Raw genomic sequence first — 24,998 nt, 5'->3', positions numbered from 1 at the left:
GCGCAACAATTGAGTACAAATTTCACTGGGTAAATGCAGGAACCACTCATTTTAATGACACTTTGGCGCCCCCTTGTGGTCTGTCTTGTCTTAACACGGACTTCCCAACATCAGGTTCTCAGAATCTTCTGGAAGAAACGTGACACATTTAGAATAAATATTTTACAGAGTTTGGAGACAAAGAAAGGGCTCTTAAGCCTCTAATTATCAGAAAATACCATCTAATTTTGAGTCAATGTGTTTAACACTAACAAATATGCACATACTAGGAAAATACTTTTTTTTAACATAAGTTCAGCATGAATATTTCAGTAAATCTACTTTTTTCTCCAGTGTTGTTGAATTTTCTTTCATGGGGAAATGTATATAGTCATCTATGAAGAAAAAAAACATTAATTTTAATTTTTCATATGCATGGCTGTGTAATATCAAGAATTAACTATGTTTAACAATGAACAGTCAAGGGTTGTTACTTTTATGAAAATTAAGAAGATATACCTTTTTGTTAACTATCATAATTAATATGTGTACCTTAACAGAAATGTATCCTGGTAAAATCCTCAGAAGCTCATGTAATCAAACATATTTTTATAGAAAAAACAAAATAAACATAAAATAAAATAAACATAGAAGAAGGCTGCCACCTAGTGGCTAAATCGTGACACTACATTAATTCCAGAATCCAAAGACTTCATCCGGGAAAAAAGGATCCTCAGTACTACACCAGGAGTATTTACTTAGTTAGTGTTTCTTCCTCAGTGAAAGGTGTGGAACTATAACAGCCAGTCTGATTAATTCAAGTTAAACGGATTACCAACGCGACGACTGTCTCGAACAACTGACAACAAAGGACAACAATACAACAAACCACAGCACTCCAGACAGAGTGGAGCCAGCAAACTTGTGTGAGACGTTCCAGAGCCGCAGCACGACCGGCGCAGGGTTTTTTCTACTTCAAACGGCGAAATATCAGAGCACGTAAGCAAAAATAACGTGTTTTTCCCTACATAGTTTAGCCTTTAGTTTCGATTTATGAAGCATGGTTGGAATATCTGTATGTTTACTTATATTTAAACTAAATTAGTGCCTTTGTTCAATATTTCTCACTTTCCTGCATTTCTAACAGAACATATTGGGGTGGGGAGTGAAAAACGCGTATCACAGTTTCAAACATACAAATAAATATGAAATCGTAACTTTTGTAAACGGGTAATAGATTTTTTTGTAATCAGGAAAACCCTTTAGTGTTCAACATGACGTGCACTAGTTTGTCAGTGGGGCGGAGGGATATGCGTAAGGTCTTTCCAGTCTACTTGTCTCTGGGACTTGGAGGACATGGCATGGGGAGAAGGAGGAAAGAAGCATCGGAAAAGATCAGTCTTTCATCAAAAAAAGTAAGGAATAAACCTTTAACGTTGTCATTATAAAAGAGTGACATCTTTCGGAGTTTTGCTTAAAACTTATCTGATTAAAAAATGACTCACAGTTGGTTAAAAAAAGTGAAATCTGGTGTTCTTCATCATCAGCTCGGTAGACTTGCTGCAGGCTCCGGTCTCCCCCGGAGGAGGGCTCGGCTAGCAGCTAGCATGGTGTAGCCTAGCGACACTTTTAGAAGTTTAAAAAGTCCAATCGAAATAAGCAATGTGTCTTTAACTTGATTATATTGATTCCGAAATTACTTTCATGGGATTTGTTTTCAAGTACGATGTATTTTGTGTAATATATTATTTCAGGTTGTGCCGTTCTCGTAACTAACAAACTTGAAGCTAATCAAGCTATTCTGTAAAATAGAAGCTAGCTACCTAGCAAACTTTCCAGACTCTGTTGATCAACTTTCTGTACACAAACATTTTTGACTAGTATTGTGGTGTTAGCTGTTACACATAAATAAATTAAATAAAACACTTGGAGTCGCATTTTAGACGTCTTTTAAACTCTTTTTGGGTGGTTTGGCGTAGACAGTAGAATTGAATTTTCGGAGTCTGGGTGGTGGTGGGGTGGTACTTTCTTCTAACTGAACCGTTCTTCCATGTTGTCGTCTTCTTCTTCTTTTCTCTTGATAACAATTTCCAATAGATTTCCTAGTGGAAGGGTGAGTTTACCCGTGTTATTATTTTGATGTGTAGGATAGGAAGACACGTTTGTGTGTCGTTGGCGCCGGATCATGACTCTGTAGGAGAAATCAAAGTGTGACAACAAACCCTGAAGGACGCGAGTAAACTTCTACACCTTTCAGATTGAATCTGTTAAGAGATCAACTTGTAACACAGATGTTCTGGATGTTAGGAAGTATAAATTATTGTTTTGTGCACATTTGTGTAAATCCGTATTATTACTGTCGGAAAGATAAACAAGTTGCGTACATACTCGTTTAAAACCGACTTATTTTTTTAAAATCTTGCTTGATAAGTCTACAAAAAGATAATAGTGAACTGCCCCCGATTTTAATGTAATTTTTATGGTCAAATTAATTTCATTGTGTTGGTTTGGTCAATTCAACAGTGAGTTGATGAGCTATTTTTAGTTGGTTAAAGCAGACTAGTTAATTCAGTTGTGTTAAGGTTCTTTGTTGTAATTTTAAACACCAGCTGGGTGATCAGTTTTGTCTTTGGCTTTACGTCCTGCCATCTATGATTTCCTACTGATTTTTGTGTGGGTGGGGGGGGGGGGTGTATAACAATGAGCAATAAGAACTGCTGGACAGCTGTGGTCTTGATGGGAGGAATCAGGCAGAGATGAGATGGAGGAGGAAGCGGCTTACATCCTTTCTGACTCCACTAGTTTTTCCAAACTTCCACACAGCTGCGGCTGCACATGTTTGAACTCCATTTGTTTGGTCTGCATACGCTTAGAACAAAATAAGTCGCGCTCTGAACATTGTTTTTGGTGTTTTTAACATGGAGGCCATTTAATAAGTAAATTAGGCTCGGAATAGCCTTTCTGAATATTCTTTTTTTTTTTTTATTCAAATCAGGAATAAGAAGCAGACAAAAAATGCTGTTTGAAAAAGATCTTATTTTTATAAAGAAGATGCACTTAGCGAGTTCCCTGCTCTGCTCCATTCTGATGCATCCACTTGGAGACAAATGGATCCATGTGTACAGGACGTGATCTGTTAGTTTTAATTACACAAAATATTATCTGTCCCTAAGTTTCTTTCCCCCCTGTATTCTGTGTTGGGTTGTGTAGCCGCTCCTTAATGTGTTCTTCTTCGCTGGTTTTCTCTCTTTATAAGTTTGGCGCTTGCTTTCCCTCTCTCCTTTTTGTTTGATTGTCCAGCGGGAGAGGTGGGTGCCCTGTAATGATAGCCATATGAATCCTCGTTTTATGTTAGTTATTGTCCCTTATACTCTTATTATGTGGAATCTGTTATGAAAACACAAAAAACCTTTGTAGATGTTAACTGTTTATTTCAGTATAAGAATTTCCTGTGCTCCCTCTACCTCTCACCTTCACGTAGGAGCTAATACGGGATGCTAACACCGTGGTTTCTATTTTCTTTTTGGAAAATTGTCCGATACGCAATAAACGGAGGTTGTGCTGCTGTGTCCCGACATCTTTTGACTTTCTTAAACACAACGCAGAAATGATCCGGTTACACATGCACGTCTTTGTTTTCCTTGTTTGAGCTGGAACCTGGATCAAAACTGTACGACTGGATAGCTCCAACATTTCTCACCGTTTTAGTTGCACCTGCAATGTTAGGTTGGCAGGCCGTAAGATAGCTGGAGAGTGTGTAAGCAGCTCTCAGTTTTGGGTGATAAGATACTTTTCATTTTCACTTAAAGTTTACTCTTTGAAATGCAACACCTTTCAGATGGTTGAGTCATTCATGTTTCAGCAAGCATGCCTGAACTTCCTTACAACTGATGTAAGATAGAGAAAAGAAGATGGCAGACTTCTCGAATAACCTGTTGATGAAGACAAGTGCTTGTCACATGATTTCAGAACTCATAAACACTGATCTTAGTCCCGATGAAGTTAACCGAAGCAAGAAAAGTTTGTTTTTTTAGCATCCAAATCATCTCAAATATTTTCTGTGTTGCTTTTCCCTAACATCTGCTGTCTCTTTCATTTTGCAGAAAGGTGGTGACTTCATACTGAGCTTCGTTGGATGAACACATCACACAGGAAATATGGTTGTCTTCCTATAAGGCTTTTTTTTCTTTTTCTTTGTCTTTTTTTTTTCTGACACAGGCGTCCTGATGTCAGCCCCTGCAGTTTGAAACTTTTCCCTCGGTTAGTAGTGGTGACCCGACTACGGTCAGCTTGCTGCAGGGCCTTTCCTGAGCAGCAGCAGCTGCGTCCTGCTTGCTGACTCCCATTCCTCCCCTGCTTCCTGTCCTTGGTCAGACAAGGCTAGTCTTCTCACTCCACCCTCATCTCTGTCCACTCATTTGCTTTCTTACACTGCTCGTTTGATTGATCAAGCCTTTGGACTGGTTTTAGGGTACCATCATTTTTTGAATTCTTTTGGACGGACGGAGGGTGACCGTTTACCCCACGCAGCTCTCTGATTTGGGCTAGACTACATTGTGCAACATGTCGTCCATGTCTAGCCTCTTTTCTTTTACAAGCCCAGCAGTCAAACGGCTGCTTGGGTGGAAGCAAGGAGATGAGGAAGAGAAATGGGCAGAAAAGGCTGTGGATGCACTTGTGAAAAAGCTGAAAAAGAAGAAGGGCGCCATGGAAGACCTGGAGAAAGCCCTGAGCTGCCCAGGTCAACCCAGCAAGTGTGTTACCATTCCACGATCCCTGGATGGCCGGCTGCAGGTTTCTCACAGGAAAGGTCTCCCTCACGTTATCTACTGTCGAGTGTGGCGCTGGCCGGACCTTCAGTCCCACCATGAGCTGAAGCCCCTGGACGGGTGCGAGTATCCATTTGGCTCCAAACAGAAGGAGGTCTGCATCAATCCGTACCACTACAATCGCGTGGAAAGCCCTGGTAAGTATCAGTAGATATCATACTTATTGAAATATTTGCACTTTGCTCTTTTAACTGCTTTAAATATGCTTTTTTATTTGTAAATTTTAAACGATAAAACTTTGTCAGATTTCACACATTTCCATTTGAGTTATTCGTGTTTGTTGATGTTAAGGAACCTTTTATGTCAAAAATGTTCCTCTTTTTTTTTTTTTTTTTTAATCTTTGGCATTAAAACCATAAGCGCAATTCTCATATTGGCACACTAACTGATGTCGGGCTGCACACATCCTTCAGAACCTCGAGTTCCAAAGAGCTCGGTAAACAAATCCACAAAGGTCAGGAGGCTGTCCTCACTGGCCCGTTCTACCCGCCTCCTCCATTTCACAGAAAATCAATACCACTAGCTCTAAGAATCTTATTAGATTATATGCCTCAGGCACTCCAGATTGGGTGTGGCATCAAAGTGGCTCAGTAAATGCATAAACCCCTCGGAGTAAACTCCCAGCATGTTCTGTTCACGAACCGTCCTCCCTAGTTTAACGTCCGTCACGTTGGGAGACAAAAAAGGAGGACCCCTTTTGTTGCTTTGAGATGCGTTTCTCTGGTGGCGAATATACTTGTCGGTTTCGTGTATCACTGGCTCCTTTGTTAGATTTTGTTACATCCAGCTCAGAAAGACATTTAGATTGTTTTCAGCAAAGTCACATTATGGTTGGCTAATTAAACATGTGACTGCAGCTTCTACATTAGCCTCAGGGACTGGAAGCGACAATCCTCTGTGAAATTGTTCTTCATTTTTTCTCCCATGTTGGGTGTCTAAATTCAATGCTTTGGTGTGTTAATGGTATATTCCATTATAAAAATGCATTGCTATTTATATTTCTTTGCAAATAATGTAAATAACATTGTGTTAAAAGTTATACATTGTATTAATAATTTATGATGCTTATTTTTATTGGCCTGTTTGTTTGGTTTGCATTGCGTGTGCAGGTAGGAAAGTCCACCTGAACCTTGTTTATGACCAAGAAAGCAAACCTTTTCATTCTTTTTTAAACACCTGGTGCATTTCAGTGACGGTGTAAATGTAAGCAGATAGTTCAAGTGCCAAAGAGTGATTCAAGCCGCTTTGTATTGCTAAGGAAAATCTGGAAAGAACTTGAAAATGCACAAATTACATAAAGACATTAAAATGCCTCTTAGGTAAACACTGTGATGGAACGATGGGAAGTGTATCGAGATTATAAAAGGACAATTAGCTTTATACTTAGTTTTTTTTTTTCTTCCAAACAAACGTCTTTTTTTTTTCTGCAAAAGCACCCCAAAAAGACTTTTTTTTTTGGTGATTCAGTAGTTTTTGAATCAATGCTGTGCATGTACTAGTTCATAATGCAAGGCTACTTTTATGCTCCCCGTATGGCTATTGGGCATCCTGCGCCTCTGTTTTGATGTGTATCAAGTTAGCTGCTTAACACTTGTCCAAAAGTGTGTTTATAAACCTGATGCTCCCGACACTGCCGGGATGAGCTGCTGTCAAAGCTTTTTAGCCTCATCGCCACATGGAAGCCACCGATGATGATGAGAGATCAGTTATCTTAAAGAGCTCTTCATCGTGTCTCCATGTATGGGTTCATGAGGTCATTCAGAGACTCTGCCAGTACGGTGAGGTTCACCATCTACTGCAGGCGCTGTGTCTGCATGACGGCGCTCTCAGCTGTGCTTCCGTCTCTCTGTGACCCAGTCTGACGACTTGCTGTCCCGCGTTACTCTGAGAAAAGAAAAAATAAAAATAAAATAAGAGGAACTTTTTATTATCGTCGCCCTACAAAGAAGAAAAATATCACAAAGTTCAGGAGGAGAACAAACATTTCTCCTCCATGCTGGTTTTGGACTCCACCCACTGATCACGTCAACAGCATGTCACGGGCCAAAGCTGAGTTCCTGATTGGTTGACGCAGAACAAAGTTTTCACCAAAGTTTTGATGTTTAAACTCTGGAAATATGCTGAATTTTCGCCTCCCTGTTCAAAACGTGCTGTCTCTAGAGAATCGCGCTGCAGCTGACGTTCAAAATTCATCGCAAGACTTTTTATTGAGTCCGTATGAAACCGCGACTCGCCCTTGTTGTGAACGCAGCTTTAGTTTGCTTCCGGTCTTTGGTTAACTTAAGTTTGCTTTCTCGCTAAAAAGAACCAGACAGGAATTCATTTGCTAGTAAATTTATAATCTACTAAATTAACCAGAGTTTGCTTGACTTGACAATCAAGTTCAGAAAAAATGTATATATTTTTAAGAGGGTATACATCTTTCATTGGTTTGATTGTTTTATGAGGGGGTTAGCCATTAATAACTACTTATAACAGAAAAGGTCTTTTAGCGATTGTTTGGTATAATGGAAATTTCTTAACATTTAATTTTATTTTTATGATTTTAATGTGTCAAATAAAAATGTCTTTGTCTCCTTTATCTTTCTTTCTACCTTCCAGTGCTGCCTCCTGTCCTTGTACCGCGACACAGCGAGTTCAATCCACAGCACAGTTTGCTTGCACAGTTTCGCAATCTCACCCACAACGAGCCGCACATGCCCCTAAACGCCACCTTTCCGGAGTCCTTTCCACAGCCGCACAACGGGGGTGGCTCCTTTTCCATTTCTCCCAACTCTCCATATCCCCCCTCTCCAGCCAGCTGTGGTACTTACCCAAACTCCCCTGTCAGCTCGGGACCCTCCAGTCCATTCCAACTCCCAGGTACATCACACCCATTCATGTTCCTGACCCTGGGAAACCTGCCAGGCTATTGTTTGACTCAGCTGTCGCTCTAACGTAGACAAGAAAACTTCTGACGAGTGTTGGTCTCAAGTGAGATGATTTTGATTGTGTGATGTGAGGAAGAGGTGTCATTTGCACTCGACTGAAGGAAATTGAACCAGAAAAAAATGGAATTTCTTTGTTGAATCATCATCAATGCAACTAGCCTGGGACCGCGTTAAATTTTTTTAGCAGACTTGGATCGTTGTGCTTTCTTATGGGGTCAAGATGACCATTGACGTGTTATTCCTACCATGACAAAGGTGGAGAGGATTTCTTGTAATCCATGGACACCATTGAAGTTCACAAATCATTGAAGAAAAAAGTTCAGCGCACTGTCTAGTGGGTCTAGATGACCCAACTCCCAATGTTAAAGTGCCTAGGATAGCACAAGGGTTAAAAATGGTTTTTAACCCCTTTTGTAAATTTCTGTCACAGAACTTTGTTTTAGCTTCTTGCTAATCTAATTAGTTCAACAAGTCCAAACCATTACCTGTAAATGAAAACTGGACTGAGTGGCCCCTCCTTCTTTGTGTTTCAAACAGGAAGTACCCAATGGCTTTAAGAGACCCATAGACTTCTACTGAGAAATAAATAGCTATTGCTCCGTCATTCTATTCGTCAGAATGATCATTCTCGCTCAACTACCTTTTTTTTTTTTGCTAATCTAAATTTTTTTTAATGATACTTTTTCTTTAGTGCAAGTTATTCAAAATTTGAAATGCCCAATAAAAGTGGGTGGTGCCTGCTGGCCCCCAAGTCCAATGTTTAAAACGTTTGACAGATTCTCCCGAAGCCGGCTTTCAAGTGGCAGGGGTGTAGACATCCAACAAGCCCACTTCTCGATTGACAAAAGTGGTTACCATAGAAACGTTGGCTCAGACCGCCTTGGACTTTCACTGCTTTCTGATGACGTCTAGCTCCAAAATTTTGACGTCCATGTAAAAAAAAAAAAGTGACTGAATTTACTTGATTTCATTGGAGCTGGAAGTAACCAAAGGGGAGGCTCCAACGAAATGAAGTCGATACCATCGCCGTTTTTTTTTCTCCGCGATACAAACACCGCCATGTAGGAGCCAGGTGTTGTCGGCAACCTGTGAATGGTCCAAGTTGGTCGGAGATGACGTTTCTATGGCAACCACTCTGACCCCCTACCACTTTAAAGCAAGCTACACAAAATCTGTCAAAGGTTGGAATTGGCCAATCAGATGGCCTCTTACTACAGGATATGATTGGCCAAGTTATAATTTGAATAACTTGCACTACAGAAAAATTATGGGGAAAATAGAGGAATATCATGAACATGTTAAAAAGGTACCAGAGAAAGAACGGTTATTCTGACAAATATGACTAACAGCTGTTTATGTCTCAATTGAAGTCTATGGGATTTTGGCTTCTTGGAGCCAGCCGGCACTTCCTGTTTGGAAAGCCAGGGGGAGGAGTCGCTCAGTCCAGTTCTTTTATACAGTCAATGGTCTAAAGAGGAAAAGCCTGTTTCAAGCGTGTTCGCCTCAGTGTAACCTAGAATGTGTGGGTGTGGCTTACGTTCTGCCTTGTCCATAGTTTTGGTCGGTTCCAGCACTATGGAAGTCAGATCAATATATCAAACTGCTTCCACAAATCCAGTTTATCTGCTGGCAGTAAGACAGAAATTGCTTTAAAAAGCTACTTTTGCTGTTATTATACGACCCTATCTGTTCTTTAAAACCTCATTAGAGGTTTTCCTCCCTGTGTTCTCTACTTCACTTGGAGTCATGACTACAAACGCTCAGATTGCGCCTTTCGGGAATTGGTTAGCATGTGGCTCAAAAGCGAGGCATAAGTGTAATCTGACTCTGTTTCCGGGCCACAGATCCAGGGATGATTGTCTGAGTCAAGGGAGGTGTGTGTGTATGTGTGTGTGTGTGTGTGTGCGCACGTGCATTTTGTGTGTTTTATGTTACAACCATTTGCCAGCACCAACAACTGGTCTCATCCTTGCTAACTGCCTTCTAATGTCCCAGCTGACACCCCACCCCCAGCCTACATGCCCCCAGATGAGCAACTGGGCCAGGAAAACCAGTCCATGGAGACAAGCAGCAGCCTTGTGTCTCAGAACATCGGTAGAGGAGGTGAGAATCGCACACAATTAGCATCACAGCAAACACACTGCCCACAGTTGAACATTTGATCTTTCTTTTCTCTGTAATGTAAAGAGTGAAAAACACACCTGGAGGGGAAGAATATTGGTCTAGGGTCTTGTTTTTTTTCTTGGAAATATTTGTAGAACAATGTTCAGCTCATATCAGTAGCAAATTGCAGCAATTAGGAGAACCAGGAGTAGTTTTAAGAAAGTTGTTTGCCTTGGCCTAAGAAGAGTGTTTTCAAGAAGAATGTGGAAAAGAGGAACCCTGATTTAAAGGTACATTTTCAGTGGTTTTGACGAAGCTGAATGTAAAAAAAGAAATGATTTGGTGTTTGGCCTCGTCTGGAGTTCAAACCCCAACAACACATCGACCATCTCTGGAGCAGATTTCCAGCGGCTTTATGGTGGTTAAACTGCTCTTTATAAACATTGTATAAACTGTTTGTATTTATGTTATTGATTTACAGTGTTTATGAGCTGGAAATGACTGTTGCATTTAAAACAACTGTAGAAGATCCATTAACTGGACAGGTCTTCCACACCTCCTGTTTCTCCGTTGGATTGAATTAATTATTAAAAATTTTTCCAAACTCCTGTCTGCACTTTTAGAACTGTTTTGAAGTTGAAGTATTACAGCTTCAGATGGGTTACACAGTTGAAGTAATTGTGTTTACGTTTTCATTTGGTCAGTGTTTTGACCCCAGAAGCTTTTTGTGTGCGAGTGCTGTGTTCACACCAAACCTGATTCGTGCGTCAAGTTCACTGCTAGACGCTTGTCCAAAATTGTGTTCATAAACCTGATGCTATTGTGGGAGAAGCAACGTTAAAAAAACGCGCTGTCTCTAGAGAATCGCGCTGCAGCTGACGCTCAAAACGCATCGCGAGACTTTTGATTGTGTCTGTATGAAACTGCGAATCGCTTTTGGTGTGAACGCAGCTTTGGTTTGCTTCCGGTCTTTGGTTCTCTTAAGTTTGCTTTCACGCTGAAAAGAACCAGACAAGAATTCATTTACTAGTCAATTGATAATCTACTAAAGTAACCAGAGTTTGCTTGAATTAACGACAATTGAGTTCAGTAAAAATGTACATATTTTTAAGAAGGTATACATCTTTCAGTTTGCCAGTTTTAGACTACAACCGCTGATGACGTCATCAACACGTCACCACCAAAGTTGAGTTCTTGGTTGGTTAACTTGACGCAATTTCTTCAACTAAACATTCCACAAGAATGGCATGACCTCTGATCGCATCTGTAAATCAACTTGACATTAGAAGTGGATGCCCTGTTTGGTGTGAACACGGCTTTAGAGTTACCCCCGTATTATTATTTGCCCCTGGTTTGATGTTTCCAGATTTGCACTCCGTGGAATATGAGGAGCCAAGTCACTGGTGCTCCATTGTCTACTATGAACTGAACAATCGTGTTGGCGAGGCTTACCATGCTTCATTATCCAGTATCATCGTTGATGGCTTCACCAATCCTGAAAACAACAAAAACCGCTTCTGCCTCGGGCTGTTGTCAAACGTCAACCGCAATTCCACGATTGAGAACACTCGCAGGCATATTGGCAAAGGTACAACTTTTGATTGATCTGTATACGTTTGTGGTTGTGCTGTACAACTCTACATGCAATTGTTGCACAACTTTAAGACTGTAGTGAAGAGGTGCACTTTCCGTTTATTTTTATTTTTTAAACAGGGGTGCACCTTTACTACGTGGCTGGGGAGGTGTTTGCAGAGTGCCTGAGCGACACCAGCATTTTTGTCCAGAGTCGTAACTGCAATTTCCAACACAACTTCCATCCCACCACCGTGTGTAAGATCCCGAGTGGATGCAGCCTTCGCATTTTCAACAACCAACAGTTTGCCCAACTCCTGGCCAAGTCGGTCAATGAGGGTTTCGAGGCGGTCTACGAGCTTACCAAGATGTGTACGATTAGGATGAGCTTTGTCAAGGTAAAGGCTTCTTTAAAAAAAAAAGAAAAAGTGCACTGAGATTTGATTCAGTGAAATTGTTGGTCATAGTTGTCTTTACTAAATAAGTGCATTTTCTTCTGCCTCCTCTCAGGGCTGGGGAGCAGAGTATCATCGACAGGATGTCACCAGCACCCCCTGCTGGATTGAAATGCATTTGAACGGGCCCCTGCAGTGGCTGGATAAAGTGCTGACACAAATGGGTTCACCCCTCAACCCTATTTCATCTGTGTCCTAATGATGGATTCATGGGAGCTTGGAAAGGCCTTAAGTTTTGTTTTTCCTTTTCCTTTTTTTATGTTTTGCTTCTCCCCATTCAACGATTTGTAATTTAAAATCAAGTGGACGAACTGTTTACACCTACTTGGGGAAAGGATTTTGAACTCTGGCTTGAGATTCAACAGCAGTTGCAGCCAGAATCCACTTGTTTTAAACAACAAACCAGCGCAAGAAAACACCTGGAAAAAAGAAGAGTTCCGTCTCTACTGTTGAGCCTGTGGTTGTCGGATATTCATTTTTGCCTCAAGTTCTTTTTTTTTGATAAACGTGTTTTATCTGTGTCGTTTTTAATTAGGCCAATCTCTCACTACTCTGCGTCTGACTGAATTTGAATTTTGTTGAACACAAATTATTGTTTCAACGTTAAGATACCGATGCGCTTTTGTTTACCTTTTTAAAACTCGGATAACATCATTTTATAGTCTCTACTGCTAGAAAGGAACACTGAGCTACTGCCTTTAAAATAAAAATGTATGCCATCACACGATAGTTAACGATATGGGAGATCACTGAACAAGTTTAACATGCCATAAGCTAACATTATGAATGTTACATCTATTGCAATAGAATTAGTCATTGTGTAATCAGAGAATGAACACTACAGTTATTGATTGTGTTTGTGCTCTCAAGTTCAAGTTAGAGTTGCTGTATTTTTCCATACTCACTGTATTAACAATATTGTGCACTCATGGATTTTTGTGAAGGCATATTCAGTTTTGGCTTGGGTACCGAGGCATTATGTCAGTAGTTGGCTTCATGAGCTCATTGAAATAAACTGGTTCTGTGGAAACCGGCATTGCTCATGTGTCTGTCATTCAGGTGTGATGCTGTTTCCATGCTTATGAAATTTAAACACAAAAAGCAACAAATCAAATATTTTCATTTTGATTGCGATCAGACATTATAGAGAAAAAACAAAAGTAGTTGAAAAGTACTTGAATTTATTTCCAAAATTCTATTTTTTTTTCTTTTTTTTTTGCACTCAAGTAAATGTTAAATTAAGGTTAAGATCACATAGTTTTAATGACTCAAGTATAGAATTAAAACATTCACATTTAGTCCAATTCTCAAGTGCTGTTTTAAAGGAGCGAAAAAATAAAACCTGGTTAAATATGGTCATGAACTAATTGGTGTTAATTCCAGAGTTTGTTGTCAGTTGCTAAAGTCTGTCAGAAAAGTTTTAATTTTTTTAAAAAAGGAAAAACTTTTGCTGATTTTTATTTTATTCATTTAAAAAAAATAATAATCAGTAATTGGAAAAATGATTTAAAAAATTCCAAGAACATTAGAATATTAACCCCTATGAATATATTTTTATAAATTTGTTCAATTTATTCTATTTTTTTACTGTAGATTTTAATTTGAAATACGTTTTTATTTATAAAGTTTAAAAAATGAATTTAATAAATTGAACAGTTGATTAGTTCGCCTTATTTGGCATTACTAAAATTAAATATAAAAATGACAAATTTATTCCTAATTAATTGTTTGTATTTTTCTTTCATTTATGTAAATATGTTTCATGACGTACCCTTTTAAAATTTAAGCTTTCTATTGGTCCACGTAATTTTCTTACCGTAATATTCGTCAAAATGTAAATGTAATATCTTATGGTGTAACGAAGAAAAAAAAAACATTTTACGTTAGGATTTAAATTTAAAATCATTTTTAAAAACTTCAAATCCAAAGCAGGAAGTGAGATTAATCAGAATTTTGCTCTTCGGTTGAATTACCGTAAAAACCGGAAGTGAGGTGGCTCGCAGGGAGCAAGCCAAAGATAAACACGTAGACGAACACGGCCCAGGATTTTCCCTATAACCTGGAGGCGTTCACAATGTGTTTGAAATGGACTAGCTGGTGACAACAAAGATATTTCACTAGTTTAGGGGTTGCTGGTTCATCCACCAAGGCCAAGTCTTCCTCGGGCGTCGTATCGGTGAGTTCCGCAGTGAAGTGACAGCTGCTAATTAGCTAAAACAAGCTAGCTGTGCTAACTAAGCTGCAAAACTATGTTAACAAGCGAGTCCGTCATTAAAAATAACATTACAATGATGAGTTATGATGGCCTTCCTGTTATGTTTGCAACTGCTGCCTTCGAAATTAAATTTTGTCAACTTATTAGTCGTTTCTATTTATGTGAAGTTTGGTTGCAAATTCGAAACTTGTTTTTTTTAAATTAGCTTGGTTTCAGATTTTTTCCCCCCTCGCCAAAGGAAAGAAAATGAAAGTAGTTTCTCTTAAATGTTTTGTGTTCCCGGTTTTATTTTTTTCTGTATACGTGGATAAAAAAAAAGCGGATCCTTGTTTGTTTACGGTTTGTGAAATGCATAAATAAACGAAGGCTGGGTCGACCTTTGCTAACTCTGCTAAGAAAAGTTGCAAATATAAGTGTTAGCATAACACATTTATATGCAACTGCAAGGTTTTAGTATCTTCTGGATTTGTTTTAATTGTTTTGATTCTAGACAAATGTAATGATAGTTGGCCAAAAAATTGACTCTTCTTTATAAATGTCAGTATAATTAACCTAAACTATTACAGCAAAAAAAAAAAAAAAAAAAAAAATCCAGGAGGATTTTCTTTTTTAATATCTCAATTTTCACAACTTCAATAATAGTACTGTTTTTTGTAGTTATATATAGGTTTCATTTGTGCTGTGGTCATATCCACAAATGACTGATGATTAAAAAAAAATTGTATCACAATATTAGAAAACATATTGATGTTCACTCTCTGTTTAATCGCAGCATGACGTAAGATGCAACCAATAACAGTTTTTTGTTTTGTTTTCTTTGGTAGAATCTGCAGTCCAAAATGGTACGAGCCGCCTTAGTAACTGCCACCAGTCTGGCGTTGACTGGAGCTGTAGTGGCTCACGCTTATTTACTCAAACACCAGTTTTACCCAACTGTGGTCTACCTCACGAAGAGCAGCCCCAGCATGGCGGTAAGGATAGTTCAGAGCTGAATGTTTCACATGTAATACAGTCTGTGTGTTTAGTGCATTAGTCACAGATTCTGTTTTTTTTTTTTCAGGTGTTGTATATTCAGGCATTTGTTCTGGTGTTTCTGCTTGGAAAGTTTATGAGGAAGGTCTTTTTTGGCCAGCTAAGAGCTGCAGAGATGGAGGTGAAGTCATGGATCTATGACATACTAAACATTTCCTCTTTGAGTGTAAGTGTCTACAGCGGTATTCATGTGGACTTTGCGTTTCTCCACCAGCATCTCATCGAGCGCTCGTGGTACGCAGTGACAGAGACGTGCCTGGCTTTCACCGTATTCCGAGATGACTTCTCGCCCCGTTTTGTTGCCCTCTTCACCCTCCTGCTCTTCCTGAAGTGCTTCCACTGGCTGGCTGAGGATCGAGTGGACTTTGTGAGTGATGCTAAGACATGGAGACAAGCTCTCATAACTTTAGGTGGCAAATTTTTGGCATTTTTTAAGCAAGCTGCTTTATGACACGGGCAAAGTAAATGAATACAAATGTTTAACTCAAATGACATGACGGTTTTCTTTTTTTCTGGCAATTATAAGCACATCAAATGTGTTTTATAGTCATTAAACTTTTTCTTCTTTTTTTTTATTCAGATGGAGCGGAGTCCAAATATATCATGGATTTTTCACCTGAGAGTATTATGTAAGTATATTTCTTAAACTAATCTGACTTTAGTCCAGACATTTCATCTCTGTCTGTTTCCTGGTTTCCCCTGGTTGCACTTGAATGAAGCAAAACTATATTAAACTCTATGCAAATCCTTTTGTTGTGCACATGAAGCCAGATGTTCCTCAGTTTTACCTTGAAGAGCATCAACCACAATATAGTAGTAAAATTAGCAAATGAGTACAGAGAGTTTCTGGTCTTTTTCAGATTTTTTTTCCTTTCATTATTTGAACCCAGAATAAAAATGTAATTCCTATTTTCAAAAATATAGTAATGTTTTTTATTCTAAAGTCAAATTTTATTTACATTGTTAGCCTCATTATGAACTGATGCAAGACTGGTGTGGGTTTGCTTTTAAAGCTGGGAGTGATGCACATTTTGTCCCAGTTTTTAAGGCTAAATTGTTAATTTTTTGTCGTAAAAAATTGATAGATAGAGGATAGTTTTTAGATTCCACTTAAAGTAAACAATTTAAGTGTCCCTGGCACTAAACTATCAAGAACGGAAGTTCAGTTTGATTTAAATGTCCTTATTTTTGATGTGATGTGGTTTTCTGCAGCTCTCATGGGACTGCTGGGTGTCATGGACTTCTTGTTCGTCAACCACGCCTGCCACAGCATCATCACCCGCGGAGCGTCCGTTCAGCTCGTCTTTGGCTTCGAGGTTTGTCTTTCCGTGCACGTGTTCACTTTTTAACTCTTTGTCTATGTTTTCATTAGAGAGACGTCATTAATCAGGGAACCTGTCCTTTTCAGGGAGTAAAAATAACATTTCTGAGCACATAGATTAGCAAATAGTTTATTTGATTTTGCAATCACGTTTTTTTTTCTTCCTTTCTTTTCTTTGTCTCGTCACACACTGATGAATATCAGTTGACTTTGGTACAGATCTAGTGTAAAATATTCAACCATTTATACTTTATGTTGTGAAGTCTGCTGATCAAAGGATACTATATGTTTAACATGCCATAAACTAACATTATGAATGTCATCTATTGCAATAGAATAATTAACTGTATTTGATTAAACAACCTTTTGAAATTTATGTTTTAGAACTTAAATTAGTTTTTCTTAATGTCTTTTATGGAGGAGTAGTCTTTTTTTCTTTTGATCAGACAAAGATAAAGTCATATTTCCACAATTTTACCCAAAATGTGCTTTTATCGTTTTAATAAGGTCGTGTCGATTGCAGCAAACTCAAGACATGTCGATCCGTAGAGTGAACGATGGCCATATTGCAGTTTACAAAAAATGTGAAATGCAGAGATGGAAACATGTCTTTACATTTAGAGATGAGAGTCATTGGTTTGACGGAAAGGACTTGAAAACTCTAAGAAGAAAGAATAGAAGCAACCAGTCGTTTATGTGAGGAGCCGCACATCCAGGATGGATCCATATTTCCACTTAGATTTTTAAACTTATAAAGATGTTTTACATTTTTGTTTGCAGTTATAAGCATAGATAATCAATGGACGTCTTTAATAATGAAAACAATTTTGTTTGCCATGCATTAGCGAATAATAAAATATAATCAATGGGTAGGACTTATGTTAAGTCTGTAAGTTCTTAATTCAGAAACTCGGTGCAGTTATACATTGATGAGCTTTGTCAGCAGCACCTGAGCTAGTTTCCTTTCCCACAATCCTTTTTTCAAACATTAAGCTGCCTTTCCGAAGGCCCGGATCAGATGGGGCCAGAATCTGTTGATTCATTTCTTTGGGATTTGAATTATTCTTTGATTCTATTAAAGATGCACTTTGATGAAAATTGTGTTTTGGGTGTTTTTAAAATGCATTTTTCTGATGATGGAGAACATATTTAAAGAAATCTAAGATCAAAGTTGCACTTCTGACAGTTTCTTTATTTTAATTGTTGTGAATCGGATGTAGATGGAAAAAATTCCGTTTGAATGACATCGTATTTGTTTTGTAGAAAAAACGCTGGGCAAACTCCCTGCTCTGCTCCATTCTGATGAATCCGGTTTCAGACAAAAAGCTCTGATACTGCTCACCATTTCGGGGGCTGTAAGCCAGCAGGAGAGCGTGTAAACATCAACTCTTTGACTTTTTTCTGCAGCTGAGAATTTTATTTTTGTTTTGTTTTTTACAGGCTTTGTCTCCACTTTGTATAAATGTAAATGTAAGCCAGTTGAAGCATCTTCCTGATGTGTGTTCCCCAGTATGCCATCCTGCTGACCATGGTGCTCACAACCTTCATCAAGTACATTCTGCACACCGTTGACCTGCAGAGTGAGAACCCCTGGGACAACAAGGCCGTCTATATGCTCTACACGGAGCTCTTCACAGGTGTGTGTGTGTGTGTGTGGTTTCCCCTTTGGGTTTGTGTGTTCAAGCAGCTGAAGTGTCATTTTTGGTCATTTCCAGGCTTCATCAAAGTGCTGCTCTACGTCGCTTTCATGACCATCATGATCAAGGTCCACACCTTCCCCCTGTTTGCCATCCGGCCCATGTATTTGGCCATGAGGTCTGCTCAACTTCCATAGACTTTTCGCTCATTTGTTTATTCCTAAATTATCTTTATTTCTTATATTCTGCTTGATCAGAGACAGGTGTGTTTTAAACCGTTAGATCAGCTCACATAGGAGTGACGCCTGTTTTTCTGTTGCAGAAAGCTACATTACATTATTGTTTAGGAGGTTTTTTACAGACTCTGTATTGTAATTGATGCAGCTCTGAACTTGTTTTTCCAGACAGTTTAAGAAAGCGGTTACGGATGCTATCATGTCCAGAAGAGCCATCCGGAACATGAACACACTGTGAGTAAAAACCTGCTTCTCGTTTAAAGAAAATCTCTGATCATCGTCTGTTTGGTCATCACCTTCGTTTGTTAAATATTCTTCACTGAATATTCTTCACAGATATCCTGATGCGACCCCTGAAGATCTTCAGGCCTCTGACAACGTTTGCATCATCTGCCGAGAGGAGATGGTCACGGGCGCCAAAAAACTACCGTGCAATCACATTTTCCACTCCAGGTAGATTCATTTGGATTCTGAAATGTTTAAGAAACCGAAAAGTTTTTTCTGTTTTTTATAATATGTTTTGTTGTCTCACTTTCCCCACAGCTGTCTGCGCTCTTGGTTCCAGAGGCAGCAGACCTGTCCTACGTGTCGCATGGACGTCCTCAGAGCCACCAACAACAATCAGACGCAGGCTCCAGCTCAGGCTCCGCCTCCTGCGCCAGCGGCCCCCGCTAACGCTCCTGCAGCTCCAGCCCCCAACGGTAAGACTCAAGTCATTTTAAGTTTTCATTTATTTTTATTTTTAACTTCCACTGTGACACTTGTGTATTAAGGGAAAATCAGTATCACACTTTAATGATTCCTATGGGAAATGTATTTTACAAATAAAGTTTAAAGATATTTTACAGAGGATGAAGATTAACTTTACCTTCAACTGGCTACTATTAAAATGCTCACTTCAGCCTCGAACAGGCCGGTCCGGGAAAGTCTGGTCTGACATGAAAGCGGTTGCTTGATGAAGCTTTCAGAAGGTCAGATGTGGGCGCCCTCACCTTCCAAGCAGAACTCGCACAACTAGAACTTCATCAAAACCTTGACCTGAGTGTTTGGAAAAAGTTTGTTTCTGGCATGTAAGCATTTTCTTTGCTCCGCCTTCCCTCCAGTCCCTCCAGGCATGCTGCCGGGCTTCCCTCCTGGTGTCTTCCCTTTCTGGGGTCCTTTTCCTCCTGTGCCCCCGCCTGCAGCAGCAGCAGCGGCCCCCGGAGGCGCCGATGCCCCACCAAGCAGCTCGGAAGCGGCACAAAGTGCAGGTCAGAACCACCACTTTGATATCTCTGCAGCATAGTTGCAAAACAATAGTATTTAGGAGAATCTAACGTTTTGATTTGCAAAGATGTGTAAGAATTTCAGATTTTCCAAAGTGCATTTGCATCTAAATTATAAGAGAATTGTATAGAATAACAAAGTTGAGTTATATGAAGAAAAGGCCACAAATGTAGGTTATAGGGTTTGTTTATGTGCACTCTGGAAACTTTAGTTTCCAAAGCTAAAATCCGCATTAAATTAAGTGGTGTTTATACTTTTTCAAGCCTTTATTGGCTTACAGTTGTTGGCGTTTGACATGTGACTCTCCTGCAGGCACCAGCCAGCCGGCATCCTCGTCTCCTGCAGACACTTCTCCCCCTGCAGCAGCTGCTGCTCCGGGATCCGCATTCCCAGGGTTCCCCTTCTCCTTCCCGCCTCCTCCATTCCCCACCGCTCCATGGCTGCCCATGCCTCCCCCACCGCCTTTTGGTAAGATTTCATATACATTTATTGCATTTCACTTTTTCAAAAAAAAAAAAAAAAATTATCTAGATGTAAAATTCCCTCATGGATGGAAATAAATGTCGTACTAGAAATTGGCTGGAGTTTCCAAAAAGCCCATTTACTCTAAAATCGGAGAGTAATCTGATTATTGCAACTGAAAAACAAGGAGAAATGCTGGGAGATATTTTTTATGTATATTTAAAATAATAATATAATAATATTTCACATAAGTGAACTTATTTGGAGCTTTTCGTGCCTCTATGACTACTTCCAAAGTCTGATGGCTCAAGAAGTCCGTTAATGGTCAGGTTTGTGGTCACTTTTTTATTTCCAAAGCAGTTTTTAAAAGGCAATGACCATTTTTAAAGAAAAATACTGCTCTAATGGAATAAAGTCAATCTCCGATCGTATTTTCATCCATTTTCAAAGCTTTCCCAGTTGTATTTTCGTTATGATTATGCCGTTTTTTGTTTTTTTTGCCGAAATCAAGACACCGTTTCTGCAGAGCGGCAGCAGTTCTTTAGAAATTCAACTCCCACGTTGTGGGCGGGGCTTTTGGTGTTGAGCAACCCCGTCCCCCAAACCTTCCCGTTGCTGAGAGCTCGGAGCAGGGAGCTAGTGACCCGCCCACGTCACAAATATGATGTGGTCTTTTTTTCTTTTTGCTGCTAATTCACAACAATTTGAATAAAGAAATACTCAGAAATGCAATTTTAAGCTTAATTTTCTCAATATGGGTCCTCCATCGTCAGAAATGTGCCACAAAAGCAGGTTGAAAGCGCAAACGCAGCTCCAAAAGCTTGTTGCTTGAGCTGCCATTGGGCCAGAGTGGATCCTGACCAGGAAGAGGAAAATCTGCTTCAAGTCATCCGTCGACCTCCTCACTGCACCGGTCACAGATGAGACACTTGCTGAAGATTTTCGTCGTTTGCCCTTTGCAGATTTTAACTCCACGGTTCACTTTCCATCAAGCCGAGATCCACGTTTGTAGGCAAAAAGTTCAATCTTGTTGTGGCGGAAGTAGCAGTCATCCTGTTTATTCTGCTGCGTTCATGAAGCAGACCCTTCATGGATTCCTTCCATCAGTCTGTTTTTTTCCCCTCATGTTGTTGCAGTGTCCTCCATGCCCCCCCCGCCTCCTTCTCTGTCCCGCCTGTCGGAGGAAGAGCTGAGGGAGTTGGAGGCTGAGGGGCGGCGAGGTCTGGAGGCCAGGCTGCAGTGTCTTCAGAACATCCACACGCTGCTGGACGCCGCCATGCTCAACATCCACCACTACCTCAGCACCGTCACCACGCTCACGTAACCAAACCTCTGATTCTTAAACTGTAAAGTCATTCTCATGATAAAAAGTCGTCACCATGACAATTGCATGTTTATATTGGATACATGTTTATATTGAAATGCTGAGGGGTTTGCTTTCCCACAGTCCTCCTCGGGCCGAGAGCCGCTCTGCTGAAGCCACAAGCCGCACGGACGCTCCTGCAGCCCCCAGCAGCTCTGAGAAGAGCTCGTCCGCATGTAAGTGATCTGATCCGTCTGCCTGGGGGGGTCATGATGGCAGGAATGAGCTCAAATGGTAAAGAAAGCTACAGCTGTGGAGGATCGTGGGGACCTTGGCTGCAGATTCACAAATCATCTATTCATTCATTCATTCATTCATTCATCAAACCACAGTTCTTTTCATTTAATATCTTTGCTGCACGTTTGTCTTTTTACTGGTTTATGATGATAATATACATTTAATCAACATTTTTTATACTTTATTTATTATTTACACGAGAATCAACATAACATAAAAAGTGATCATTCCTGTACATCTTGTATCTTTACCAGATTACAAATTAGTAATCACAAATATTGGTACTTGATTTTTCTGGAACAGATCAGATATTCTAGTCCAGTGTTCCCTGGCTTATCGCAAAAGTTGCGTTCTAAAATGAATCCGCGATACGGTGAAATCTGGGAAGTAAGATTCCAGATGTTTTTAAGGCAGTAAACCTCCCTACAACCTTAAATAAACTTTTTTTCTGACAGACGTGAACATTTATGCACTTTTCTCTCGTTTAAACTCTCCATTCTCTCCATTAAAAAAAAAGGATTCTAGAATGATCGCAATTGAAGATTCTTAGAAATGTGGAAACGAGGTTTCCTGTTGGAGGTTGATTGACAGTTCTCTACGACCAATCAGGACGCAGAACACAATGTTTAATTTTTTTTTTTTTAAATGGTGTGAAACGGCGAGAGCTGTGGATTCTGTTACCTGATGGAGAAATGGTTTTTGTTTCCAGCTGATCAAGCAAGCGCCGCCGCCGCCGCGGTTTCCTCTCTACCCGCTGACTCCACCTCCTCTGCTCTGGACACTGGAGGAAAAGAAAGCGTGGACGAAGGAGAGGCGGAGGATGAAGACGGAGAACCAAACGCTGCTGAGCTGAGGAGGCGCCGCTTACGCAAGCTGGAGACGGCCTCCTCCTCATCGGCGCCCTCAGACAACTGACCCGCGGGTTTTGATTCAGGCGTGGCGATCAGGACCAACGGGAACTCTCGAGTCGACTTTAGGCTGCTTCGGTCCTTCGTTGCCTCTCTTCCTCTCTTGCCTTCCAGAGGCTCAGGTTTCTAAAGGGGTGGATCTGGACTCGGGCTGTCGGGAGACGCTCCTGGACTGTTTGTGCGTCAGGCAGCCGCTGACCGACGGGACAAATCCCCGCCCCGCTCGTGGAGGATGCTCATCGTTCGCTACAAAGGAAAAGTCCCAGGTTTGGTGGACAGCTGTTTTAACTGAAGGTTCCTGGCTGTCAGCCGAAGAATTGTTGTAAATAATGTCATTTTTCAGATCAAGTGGAAGAAAAGTTTAGGAAATGTGAACCAAAAAGAGTTTAATTCTCAGTCAGAATGGTTGTTTTTTTGTCTTTTTGGGTTAAAGTGTCTTTTCTTTGTTAAACTTTTTTTTTTTTTTAATTAATCTTCACAAAAATGTTGCAGGTTAACTTACTGCCTCCATAAATCCATGTAAGACCAAAAGTAACAAATGATTAAATGTGTCATGAAATCAGAAAATTGATTAAAATGTCAATTAATTTCATGTCAGAAATGCATGTAGTTATTTCACTTTTAAATGGTGTTTTCATGAATGTCTTTTACTGGTCAAGTGGGCGGGACCTTGCACCTGAATTTACAGAGTTAGCCCCGCCCACTGACTGACTGCTGTAACACCTGACCGTGAAATATCTAAATGCATTTCTTACATGAAATTATTTTGTGTTTTATTTAAGATTTAATGACAAATGTATTTATTTTTGTTCCAGTCTTAATGTTTTTTTGACACATTTATTTAAGTAATTAATGATGATTTTTTTTTTATTTCAATTTGTCACCTTTGGTCCTCCATACTTTCACCCATCGTAGCTGTTTTAAATTTTTTTTTTCTTTTCTGAATGTCAATCACATCTTTCTCATGCATATATATATTTTTTGTTTTCCTGCTTTTGTGTGTTTTTGCTCAACACATCTTTCCCTGTAACACACACACAGGAATGGAAATCCCGTGTTTTCTTTTCTTCCTGGGGTCCATGTTTCATGTGAGCCGTGGTTCAGTAGCTCAACTCCAAAGTAGCTGGTATGTTTAGTCCTTTGTAGATATATATGTTATAGAGATGCAGTGTTGTTCTGCAAGGTTTTTTTGTTTTGTTTTGTTTACTTGATCTGGAAAAAAATGGCATTAATTAAAACAATTTTCAATATTTTTGCATTTTCTTTTTAATAAAGCCAGACTTTCGCTGTTACAAATTATTCCTTTTCTTCTCCTTTATGTCCAAAGCGGCGGCTCCATATTTTTGTCGGGTTCGTAGCGGCTTTCTTGCGCTCTGAGTTTGGACTTCCTGCAATAATGGGTGGTGCAGATGTTTGACTTCCATCAGAGGGTGATGCTTCATCATGGGGAGGGAGGGCGCTCCGGTTCTCGCATCTTTTGTTGATGCCGCCTGTCTTTGGGGGAACCAATCGGTGGATTGAATCCGCTCCTGCATTTTTTGTCTCAACATGCAACGTGTACATATTGTATGAACGGTTTTAATAGGATCGTCTGTACGTAATGCAGAATAAAGAGTGTCAGTGGAACGGCGGCTACATCTGTTTTTAGTGGTGCCATGGAAAATATTGCTGTTAATAGAAAAGGTTGAAGTAGGTTGAAGTTCTAATGTCTTCACAAAGATAAAATATCAAAATTAACTTGTTCGTTAGTAATTGGTGTTTTTTTTTTACATCAGTTATGTTTGCAAAATGGTCTTCATTTGAGTCCATATTATTCTTATGCAGCCTATTGCACATTCATGTTCACAATCAGACTGTGGCTGCATAAAAATAATCTGAATTTTAATCTGGATTTTGGTGAAGCATATCATGCATGCTGGGAATTTGGCAGATGTTTGCTGCATGGTTATAAAAAAAGAAAAGTTCAGTTTAGATTTGAGTTCATGACATTTTGGCAGGATGGTGGATGTGTTTCATTGACTGTCTTCAAATTATTGTATTTTTTTTACCTTTCACAATAAAAGCATCTCAAATTAAATCCACATACATATTAAGTGGACAAGATGCAGAAACAAAGATTTTTTCTTTTGCATAAATGATTTTTTGAAAGCAAAGAAAATTTGAAAGCAAAAATTTAATATTTTCATTTGCAACTTAAAGTTTTGTATGCAACATGGTGGCATAAATATTTTTCCATAAAATAATCGATTCCTTTTGAAATTTGATACATTTCCTTTATTGGCACAAAATGCATCTGATTTTTTATTTGTTCCTAAACTGTAGATTTCACTATGTTCCCTTAGCAAACACTAATACACTTGAAGTTTATTGTTTTAAATATAACTATAATGAATAACGGAATACTTTTAATTGAAACATTTTAGCCTGTATATTGATAGTATATGAAAAAAATA

General features: G+C 39.5%; 2 protein-coding genes across 5 annotated transcripts; both read left to right on the top strand.

Annotated features, from left to right (window-relative positions):
* The first annotated feature begins 658 nt into the window (after positions 1-658).
* On the top strand, positions 659-12,898 carry smad5 (SMAD family member 5). 4 transcript variants are annotated; one of them, XM_011480492.4, is made up of 7 exons: positions 659-978; positions 4,083-4,945; positions 7,410-7,670; positions 9,734-9,841; positions 11,208-11,429; positions 11,555-11,811; positions 11,924-12,898. In XM_011480492.4, exons 2-7 carry the CDS (start codon positions 4,543-4,545, stop codon positions 12,065-12,067), a joined length of 1,395 nt encoding a protein of 464 aa, XP_011478794.1. In that variant the 5' UTR covers positions 659-978; positions 4,083-4,542; the 3' UTR covers positions 12,068-12,898. The 4 variants fall into 4 exon arrangements, with proteins under 4 accessions (XP_011478794.1, XP_078810490.1, XP_011478796.1 ...); XM_078954364.1 differs by having other exon boundaries at positions 681-978; positions 4,198-4,945; XM_011480494.4 differs by having other exon boundaries at positions 908-1,394; positions 4,198-4,945.
* A 773-nt stretch (positions 12,899-13,671) lies between these two features.
* syvn1 (synovial apoptosis inhibitor 1, synoviolin) lies at positions 13,672-24,171 on the top strand. The gene is made up of 16 exons (XM_004073631.5): positions 13,672-14,044; positions 14,908-15,054; positions 15,144-15,236; positions 15,330-15,482; positions 15,696-15,744; positions 16,328-16,431; positions 17,947-18,073; positions 18,152-18,251; positions 18,478-18,543; positions 18,646-18,762; positions 18,853-19,010; positions 19,413-19,559; positions 19,888-20,043; positions 21,174-21,357; positions 21,485-21,576; positions 22,347-24,171. Exons 2-16 carry the CDS (start codon positions 14,923-14,925, stop codon positions 22,550-22,552), a joined length of 1,884 nt encoding a protein of 627 aa, XP_004073679.1. The 5' UTR covers positions 13,672-14,044; positions 14,908-14,922; the 3' UTR covers positions 22,553-24,171.
* The last annotated feature ends 827 nt before the right edge of the window (positions 24,172-24,998 follow it).

Source organism: Oryzias latipes, chromosome 10 (genome assembly GCF_053564925.1).
Source record: "Oryzias latipes strain Hd-rR chromosome 10, Olatipes_Hd-rR_3.1".
Classification (NCBI taxonomy): domain Eukaryota; kingdom Metazoa; phylum Chordata; class Actinopteri; order Beloniformes; family Adrianichthyidae; genus Oryzias; species Oryzias latipes.
Note: the sequence above shows the minus strand (reverse complement) of the source record. Positions and strands in the feature narration are given on the sequence as shown.